Source organism: Lepidochelys olivacea, assembly GCF_965140295.1.
Source record: "Lepidochelys olivacea isolate rLepOli2 genome assembly, chromosome: 24".
Lineage (NCBI taxonomy): Eukaryota > Metazoa > Chordata > Testudines > Cheloniidae > Lepidochelys > Lepidochelys olivacea.
Window position 1 is genome coordinate 12,567,086 of NC_140434.1, and position 9,973 is coordinate 12,577,058.

At 58.5% G+C, this 9,973-nt stretch overlaps 1 protein-coding gene across 4 annotated transcripts in view; it reads right to left on the reverse strand.

Moving 5' to 3' along the window:
- The window catches only part of GRAMD1A (GRAM domain containing 1A), a 31,992-nt gene extending 30,915 nt beyond the window's left edge, over positions 1-1,077 (reverse strand). For 3 of the 4 annotated variants that reach the window (XM_084613754.1, XM_084613757.1, XM_084613753.1), the window contains exon 1: positions 972-1,077. In XM_084613754.1, the coding sequence (XP_084469880.1) occupies positions 972-979 (8 nt within the window). In that variant the 5' untranslated portion in view covers positions 980-1,077. The remainder of the gene's footprint in view (positions 1-971) is intronic. The other variant, XM_084613755.1, reaches the window with a different exon arrangement.
- Positions 1,078-9,973: the final 8,896 nt, after the last annotated feature.

Below are 9,973 nucleotides of genomic sequence, written 5' to 3' on the forward strand. Positions count from 1 at the left end.
CACAGAGCAGTCAGGGCGGGCACTCAAGACACCCAGGTCCCTCACCCACCATGGGAGGGCATCAGCCCTTGCCGGGCTTGCAGAGGGATTTGGGGGCTAGTGAGGCCTGGCCTGCCCTGTTCCTGCAGTGCTCTGGGCCGGCACAGACCCGATGAGATGCTGGCATCCTCCATGGCCCGTTGGCTCCAGGCTCTCTGGGATCTCCCTGCTGCAGGCACCCACGACCCCGGGCACTGCTTGGCAAACCAATTCCTAGAGCACTGGTTCTCAACCAGGGCCCCCTGGGGGGCCGCGAGCAGGCTTCAGGGTCTCCATCAAGCATGGCTGGCATTAGACTGCTTGCTATCCCTTAACGAGGCCCTGGCTTTTATATGCAGAATTGTTGTGGCACAGCTGGACCATGGAGTTTTTATAGCATGTTGGGGGCTGGGAAAGAAAAAGGGAGAACCCCTGTCTTAAGGCAGCTCTGTGAGCTCCGACGCGGGCACCAAGCTGGGAGGGGGACCCAGGCGTCCGGCTCAGCTGAGTGCAGGGGAGGGTGCTACAGATGCCCGTTTCTCCACAGGGCCCATCGCTACCCAGACCCCCAGGGCTAGAGCAAATCCCAAAGGCCTGCGCCCGGCCCAAGATCCCCAGCCAGGAGCTCAGCGCAGGGCACCGGGCAGCGCTGGGCTCAGGGCCGGGGACTCGCTCGGCAGAGCCTGGGAACCTGCTGGGGAGCAGAAAAGGGGGTTCGGGCCGCTGGGGGGCACGGAACAGGGAGGGCAGGGCAATAACAGCCCAGGAGTCCTGGCTCCCGGCCCTCCCCCCTCTAACCACTAGACCCCACTCCCCTCCCAGAGCCAGGGAGAACCCAGGAGTCCTGGATCCCAGACACCCCTCCCCCCAATTCCAACACACCAGAGCCCACTTCCTTCACCTCCATCCCCCACTCACGCCACCCCACACCCCCTGCCCCGGCGCCCCCTTACTCGAACATGGCCCGTGTCCCGGCCCGGCCGGCCAGCGGCCCTGCCTCCCCGCGGAGGAAGAGGAAGGAGCCAGAGACCCGGCGGCTTCCTCCCCTCCCCCTCTCCGCGCTCCGCCCGCTGCACAAAGGATGGGGGTGGGGGCTGGGCACCAGGACGCCTGGGTTCTCTCTCTGGCTCTGGAAACGCCCCCAACCCCTTGGAAAGCAGCGGAGGCTCCCAGGAGAACCCCTCAAACCTGCCCCCGCCTCCCGGGCGGCAGCCTCCGCCCCACAACAAGGACAGGGTTACTGGGCAGAGCAGCCCCCCGAGGGACGCACCGACCTGCCCCCGGCCACGCACCGAGCCCCCCCAGCCACATCGGTCATGCGCCAAGGCCCCCCGGCCCCATACAAGCACCGGTGTCACTGGGGAGAGAAGCAGCACCCCTAGAGCCCCCGGCCATGCACCCAGCTCCGCCCCCCGCCCCCGCGCGCGGCCCCTTCGGCCAGGCACCGCACCCCATGGCAGGGAGGGGCTGCTCTTGAGGGCTGGGTCTAGAGCACCCAGCGGGGAGCGGGGCCCTCTGGGCCGGGTGCTGCACCCAGCCCAGGGGCTCCACTCCCTGCCCCCCACCACCCTGAGGCCCTGGGATGCGGGTGGGGTGCACAACCCTAGGGAAGGCAGACGATGGCAGCACCTGGCCCGGATCAGATGGGCCATGGGGCTCCCTCAGCCACTGGCACCAGCTTGGCCCCAGCACAGCCGAACCCCACAGCGGCAATGCCCCCGGCGCCGGGGAGGCCAGAGAGCAGGGCTTGGCTCCAGCAGCACAAGCACACCCAGCCCCTGGTGCCCACCATGTCCATTTCTGCACCACCATCCTCTGCCACCGCCAGCCCTGTGCCATCCCCCCTGCCACCGTCAGCCCCATGCCCTCAACCCCACCGTCCCCAGCCCCATGCCCTCACCCCCTGCCACCATCAGCCCTGTACCCTCACCCCTTGCTACCTCTCAGCCCCATGCCCTCAACCCTGCCTTCCCCAGTCCTGCGCCCTCATCCCCTGCCACCCCTAGTCCTGCGCCGTCAACCCGCCTCCCACAGTCCTGCACCCTCACCCCATCACCTCTCAGCCCTGCTCCCTCAACCCCATCACCCCCAGTCCTGCACCCTCACCCCCCAGCCTTGCACCTTCACTCCCTGAAAGCCCCATACCCTCAATCCTGCCACCCCAACTCTGTGCCTTCACTCCCATCATGCCCAGTTCCCTCTGTTCCCCGCCTTGCTTAGCTCCTGCTGCCCCCAGCCACGGTGCGGGCAGAGAGGTCAGTACCGAGTGGTTCCCAGGCCAGAGGGGACCTTTGTCACCACCCCAGCTGCCCGCTGCGTCACATGGGCGGCACTTGATGCTGGCCAGGGGAAGGGGCCAGAGCTAAAGCGGGACAAACCCAGCAGGGCCTAGTCTGCGCCAGGGAGGATCTGCTGGCATGGCTGGACCGGAGCTCCCATAGAGCCATCCCAGAGTGTCCCAGCAGGACAGCGCCAGTGCCCCCAGCTCAGCCATGTCCCTGGGGCCCTGGCCCCTAGTGGCAAAGCCCCCAGCTGGCAGAACTGCAACCACATGGCTCTTCAGCTGGCACTACGCTGCCGGGCAGGGGTGAAAACAATCCATTCCGGGCTGGGAAGTGTGGAGCAGGCTGGTGGCTGGCCCGAGTGGGTTCTTGGGTAAGATGGCTGTTGGGAGCAGCCAATGCCCTGCCACCGCCAGTGAAGCTGGTACCCACACCTCGAAGGGAGAACACATCCATGCCATGCAGGGCTTTGGCTGGGATGGCACTGTCAGAAACCAGCACCTCTGGCCTAGGGCTCAGCAGCCCCTGGCCCCATGGGGCCATCTCAGCTGGTGGCAACACACCTGCCAACGGGCAGGGGGGCTTGCCACAGTCACATGCTGCCATGCATGCTGCCACGCAGCCCACACCCACCCTGTGTCCAGGAGTCACAAGTTCTGTGCTCTAGAACTGCTTTAAATGAAGCCAGCCCGGACTCTGGTGCAGCATCTCCCCATCAGGGCACCCGTACACCAGGGCAAGAAGCTTCTGCGGCTTCGGTGCTTCCTGGGTCTGACCTTGGAGCGTTCAGCCCCCTGTTCACCTGAGTCCACCCCACTAGGACACCTGGGTAAGCCTCACATGCCCCCAAAGAGACCATGCACCCAGTTCCCCAGTCACAGGGACTCAGCCAGTGTTGACACAAAAGATTTATTACAGCATAGAACAGAGCTTGTTAGCACAGAGAGCAGGAACTTTCAGCAAAGTACATCTTGGGGAAGGGCATCCAGGGCCCTGGTGCCCGTTCCCCTGAGTCCCAAAACAGGAGACTGACCTTCCAGCTACCTGGCCTCCATCAGGCCCATCGCCCCTCCTCCTTCCTTTGTCTCATTCCCTGGCCAGCAGGTCACCTGGTCTCTTTGTTCTCCAACACCTCCTGCTGATTCTGGCAGAGGAAGAGGCTCAGCCATCAGTTGCCAGGCCAGAGTGTGAGCTGTTCTCTGCAGCCAGTCAGCAGTCAGACCTGCCCTCTAGGGGTCCCTGCAATGATCACACACACTGTCCCACCACCTAGATACTTGAGTAACACATAGGGGGAAAGAACAGGAGTACTTGTGGCACCTTAGAGACTAACAAATTTATCTGAGCATAAGCTTTTGTGAGTTACAGCTTGCTTCATCGGATGCATGTAGTGGAAAATACAGTGGGGCGATTTTATATACACAGAGAACATGAAACAATGGGTGTTACTGTAAGCAGTGTCAGGATGAGCTCCACCCTGACATCTGGTGGTGAGGAGTGGCAAGTTGTGGAAAAGAACTTCAGGGGCCGATCTCATTTGCATAGGCACACCCACCCCGCGTAGAATGAGACCATAGCTGCCCAAATGGTCACTTTGGCTGCTGTGGGATCCCCAGTGTCTCTGTTATTGGGGCAGGAAGAATAAATTGTTATTACCCTGATTATGGGAACTGTGCTTGGAACTGTACGTGGCCTTTTGTTATGATGGAGGGATTCACCATCCACTAAGTAGCACTCGCTAGGCAAGGGTCATGGGTTCCAAAACTGTGTGAATGGAGAGAGGTTGGGGACAAGTATTAATACTTGGTGGTATGGGCCCCTTGGTGGGGGTCTTACATGCTAATCGCACTTCCTCCTCTCTCCACTGTGGAATATCAGAGCTAATTTTGATTTCATTAGAAGTCTAGTCATAGGCTGCTGAGCTCACTTTGGGCTGACAGTGCACCAGCACTGGGGCTCCCCTACTACAAGCTGACTTCACCTAAGAGCTGAAATCACTGAGTGTTGTGTTAAGTAGTGGGGGAGCCTGAAGATATATTGTGGAGCAGTTTGCAGGATGGCTGGTGAAGCAGTTTGACATGGAGCAGTTTGTGGATGGCAGGAGCTGCTTGTGGGCCATGGAGCTGAGCGAAGGAGTTTGTGGGGCGGCTGGTGGAACGGAGCGCCGCTATGGGGCGGTCAGCTTCAGATCATGTAAGGTGCCTCTTACCCCCGTCCCATTTCCACACAGGTTGGGAGGTAAAGCTCCGCAGATAAACTTTTGAACTCTGGGGCTGCCCTGACTTTTGGGGCATTGGACTTTTGGGACTTTGGGTGATTTGGAGTTGCTGGACTCAAGAACCAAAGGGAAAGGGGCATGCCCCAATTTGCTTGGGGTGGGTTTTTTTTGCTCATGGGTTGTGTTATGAATCCTGTTGGTGGTGTTTCCCCAACATAATGCCACATTGTTTCTCTCTGTTATTAAAAGGCTTTTTGCTACACTCAGACTATGTGCTTGCGAGAGGGGAAGTATTGCCTCTTGGAGGCGCCCAGCGGGGGTGGTATATATTTGTCCCAGGTCACTGGGTGGGGGCTCGAGCCGGTTTGCATTGTGTTATTGGAATGGATCCCCTAGATATTGAACCCGGCCCTTGTTGCTGCCAACTCTGATGGGCAGAAGGGTTACATTACCATACACACTGTAACCAGAGTGATCAGGTAAGGTGAGCTATTACCAGCAGGAGAGCTGGGTGGGGGGGAACCTTTTGTAGTGATAATCAAGATGGGCCATTTCCAGCAGTTGACAAGAACGTGTGAGGAACAGGGGGGAGGGGGAAATAAACATGGGGAAATAGTTTTACTTTGTGTAATGACCCATCCACTCCCAGTCTTTATTCAAACCTAAGTTAATTGTATCCAGTTGCAAATTCATTCCAATTCAGCAGTCTCTTGTTGGAGTCTGTTTTTGAAGTTTTTTTTGTTGAAGAATTGCCACTTTTAGGTCTGTAATCGAGTGACCAAAGAGATTGAAGTCTTCTCTGACTGGTTTTTGAATGTTATTATTCTTGACGTTTGATTTGTGTCCATTTATTCTTTTACGTAGAGACTGTCCAGTTTGGCCAATGTACATGGCAGAGGGGCATTGCTGGCACACGATGGCATATATCCCATTGGTGGATGTGCAGGTGAACGAGCCTCTGATCGTGTGGCTGGTGTGATTAGGCCCTGTGATGGTGTCCCCTGAATAGATATGTGGACAGAGTTGGCAACGGGCTTTGTTGCAAGGATAGGTTCCTAGGTTAGTGTTTTTGTTGTGTGGTGTGTGGTTGCTGGTGAGTATTTGCTTCAGGATGGGGGGCTGTCTGTAAGCAAGGACTGGCCTGTCACCCAAGATTTGTGAGAGTGTTGGGTCATCCTTCAGGATAGGTTGTAGATCCTTAATAATGTGTTGGAGGGGTTTTAGTTGGGGGCTGAAGGTGACGGCTAGTGGCGTTCTGTTATTTTCTTTGTTGGGCCTGTCCTGTAGTAGGTAACTTCTGGGTACTCTTCTGGCTCTGTCAATCTGTTTCTTCACTTCATCAGGTGAGTATTGCAGTTGTAAGAATGCTTGATAGAGATCTTGTAAGTGTTTGTCTCTGTCTGAGGGGTTGGAGCAAATGCGATTGTATCGTAGAGCTTGGCTGTAGACAATGGATCGAGTGGTGTGGTCTGGGTGAAAGCTGGAGGCATGTAGGTAAGTATAGCAGTCAGTAGGTTTCCAATATAGGGTGGTGTTTATGTGCCCATCACTTATTAGCACTGTAGTGTCCAGGAAGTGGATCTCTTGTGTGGACTGGTCCAGGCTGAGGTTGATAGTGGGATGGAAATTGTTGAAATCATGGTGGAATTCCTCAAGGGCTTCTTTTCCATGGGTCCAGATGATGAAGATGTCATCAATGTAGCGCAAGTAGAGTAGGGGCATTAGGGGATGAGAGCTGAGGAAGCGTTGTTCTAAGTCAGCCATAAAAATGTTGGCATACTGTGGGGCCATGCGGGTACCCATAGCAGTGCTGCTGATTTGAAGGTATACATTGTCCCCAAATGTGAAATAGTTATGGGTGAGGCCAAAGTCACAAAGTTCAGCCACCAGGTTTGCCCTGACATTATCGGGGATACTGTTCCTGATGGCTTGTAGTCCATCTTTGTGTGGAATGTTGGTGTAGAGAGCTTCTACATCCATAGTAGAATGGAAAAATTAGTGGGTGCTCTGCACCCACCGGCAGCCAAGCTCCACTCACCCCCCCGACCTCACCTCTGCCTTCTCCCCTGAGCACGCCGTGTCCCTGCTCCTTTGCCTACCTCCCAGTGCTTTCTGCTGCCAAACAGCTGTTTGGTGGCGTAGCAAGCTCTGGGAGGGAGAGGGGAGAAGCGGGGGAGGAGGCGGAGAAGAGGCGGGGCCAGGGCTGGGATTTGGGGAAGAAGTCAGAATAGGGGCAGGGAGGGGGCGGAGTTGGGTCAGGGACTTTGGGGAAGGGGTTGGGATGGGGTGGAGTCAGGGTAGGACCGGGCGTAGAGGGGGGTGGAGCACCCACCAGCGAGAGCAGAAGTTGGTGCCTGTAACTCAGGGTGTGGAGGGAACGAGAATGCCATACATAATACAAACAACACTAAGGACTGGCCAGCCTGGCAGGTCCTACCGCAACCCAGGAGTGCTGGTCTGAGGTGCCAGGGAAACACCTGCATCTGGGAAAGAGCCCGTGGGTGTCAGTGAGTGAATTAGCCTTTCACTCAAAGTAGGTCAGACAGCACAGCACTGGGGCCAGCTCTGACTGCCAGGGGACAGTGCCCCTTACTGAAAGCCTTGACCCGTTCCCTGCAGCACAGCACCCCCTACTGAGCCCCCGCCCCGTTCCCTGCAGCACAGCGCACCTTACTGAGCCCCCGCCCCATTCCCTGCAGCACAGCGCCCCCTACTGAGCCCTGGCCCTGTTCCCTGCAGCGCAGCACAGCACCCCCTACTGAGCTCCCGCCTGGTTCCCTGCAGCACAGCGCCCCTACTGAGCCCTGGCCCCGTTCCCTGCAGCACAACGCACCTTACTGAGTCCCACGCCCCATTCCCTGCATGTTCCTGAGACCCCATCTGCTTCCCCCTGGGAATAGACCGGAGGGGACGATCCCTCCTCCACCAGGAATAGACCAGAGGGGAAGATTCCCCCCTTCGGGAATAGACTGGAGGGGATGATTCCCCTGCGATTCCCCCACGCTCCCTCCACACACACACACACGCAGGAATAGACCGAAGGGGAAGACTTTCCCCCACCCCCAGAATAGACCGAAGGGGACAATTCTCCCCCCACCCCGGGAAATAGACTGGATGGGAGAGGCCAATTCCTCCCTCCCCGGGAATAGACGGGAGGGGACGATCCATCCCCAGCCCCAGGCGATGGGGTTGCCTGGGAGCTGTTGGGACATCTCAGTCTACTGTCCCCCACCCTTCAGGCCCTGAACAGACAGTGGTTCAGTGTGTCCTTGCCAATGGCCTCTAGGTCCATTTTCCCTCCCCAGAACGGCGGGGAAGGGCACACAGGGGCAACAGCAGCTGTCTGTGTCCCAGGTGCCTGTCCAGGGCCCAGCAGGGAGTGAGCAGAGCCTGTGTTTGCTTTGCAATCCAATCACCCGTCAGCAAACACCTCCTGAGATTACCCAGCCCTTATCAGCCTGGCAGCACACACTGCATTGGCACCGGCCCAGCCACACCCAGCTCCACGGGCACAGTGCCAAGGCACCCGGCTCTCTGCAGACACCACAGGGAGAGACCCAGCCAGGCCTAGCGGGGGAAAGGCCCCATGGCCCATTTCTCATTCCTTGAGCCAGCCAGTCCCCTCTCATGGGGCCGGATGGGAGCTGGGGCCCTTTACAGGGGACAGGCCCTGGACCCCTTTCCCTGTCCCCCCCTCCCTCAAGCCAACCAGTCCCCTGCCATGGGGCTGGATCGGAGCTTGCACCCCCAAGGGCTGAGTCTGTATGTTTCACTCATGCCCTCCATCCCATCGGATCTCAAAGCATCCTCCGGTCCATGCTCACAGATGCAGCCACCTCTGGAGAAGGGGCATCCCCTCAAGCCCCCTGGCATCAGCTGCCCCCACCAGATGCCGCATATCCAGCCCTGAGCCGGGAGCCCTGACACTTACACATGGGGGAGGCGAGCATGGGGCTAGGGGCACCAAGCCTCCCAAGAGCCAGGGCTGCCACAGGGTTATTGGCCTCCACAGTCCCCGCCCAGGTGCTGTCAGACCAGGCCCGAGTGGGTCTGGGGACCCAACCTGCAGAGGCCTGTTTGCCATAGGCACCATTGTGGTGACACCCCAGTCGACCTATGAGCAGGCCAAGCAGCTGCCACCCCCAGCCTCTGAGCAGCAGCAATCAGCTCCCCACTGGGCTGATAGGGGTCGCTTGGCTCCTCACACTTGCCCCATGTGCCTCCCTGACCGTGGCTCAGGTGCTGAGTGGCTCAGGGCTGCTCCTGGGGGCACTGGCAGCCTGCCAGCACTTTGGCTACAAGCGCAGCAACCTGCCCGGCTCCATGCCAGCGCCAGCCCACACCTGCTGCTCTGCACGCGACCCCCTGCTCCTCGGGCAGCCCCCTGCCCAGCCGCCACTTCCCTCGCCCCCCTGAGTCAGAGGGTGGCCACCACTTCAACAACAAGGAGCTTGTCCAGAAGGGGGAGGCAGAATGGTGGGGGGGGGGCAGGGGAACCTGTGGGGTGTGCAGTGCGGTGCAGGCAGAGGGGAGCCTGTGGAGTGGGCTGGTGGGGGGCAGCATATGGGGGGGGCGTAGGGGAACCTGTGGGGCGGAGACCTATCAGGTAGCCAGTTTTTAATCCAATCACTGGGGGCCATGTTAATTTTGTACCTTTCTAGTTTTTTAATGTAACTGTCCTGAGGCACTGTGTGAAATGCCAGGTCAGGCCTTCAGCCCCCACTGGGCTTTCCCTGTTGCTGCAATGCGTCCGGACCCAGGCTGGGCAGCGCAGTGCCAGTCTCTGGGAACGAGGGGCCAGCTGATCGGCACTCCTTCCCCAGGCAGTGGGCCAAAAGCCTGGCAGTTTGTGTAACCAGAGGTGGGGAATTTACATTACCCACTCCCACCCCCCCATACTCCCCTGCCCATGGGCAGCGTATGAACCATGTTCAGGTAGGTTAGCCCCCGCCCCCGCACCCACCCCTTCTGCACAAGGCCCTGACTTTCTCCCACCCATTCTTCCCACCCCCCACTAGAGCCCAGAGCCTCCCCACTGTGACCGCCAGGCTCCCTGCCCCAGCCCTGGGCCACACAAGCGCTCCTAGCCGTGGAGTTCCTGGCGGCATGAGGGGTGAGCTGCAGGCCAGAGCACTCTAGCCCCAGCCCCAGCCCCGCCCAGGCCACAGGGGAAGAATGGGAAGCAGGAGGGGGCCTTGGGTGAAGTGTGGACAGGGTCACACCTGGCAGTCTGGATTCCCTGGCCTGTGATACCCACAGGGGCAGCCCATCCATATAGGTGAACTAGGCAGTCGCCTAGGGTGCCAAGTTAAATGGGGCACCAAATTCGAGGAAAAAAATCAAATAAAAAAAAAGAAAAAGATGAAAAAAAAATACAAATAAAATAATGATGTCATTATTTCAATTCCCATGCATGTATGGAAGGAATATGAATTATAATTCATTTCTCTACATT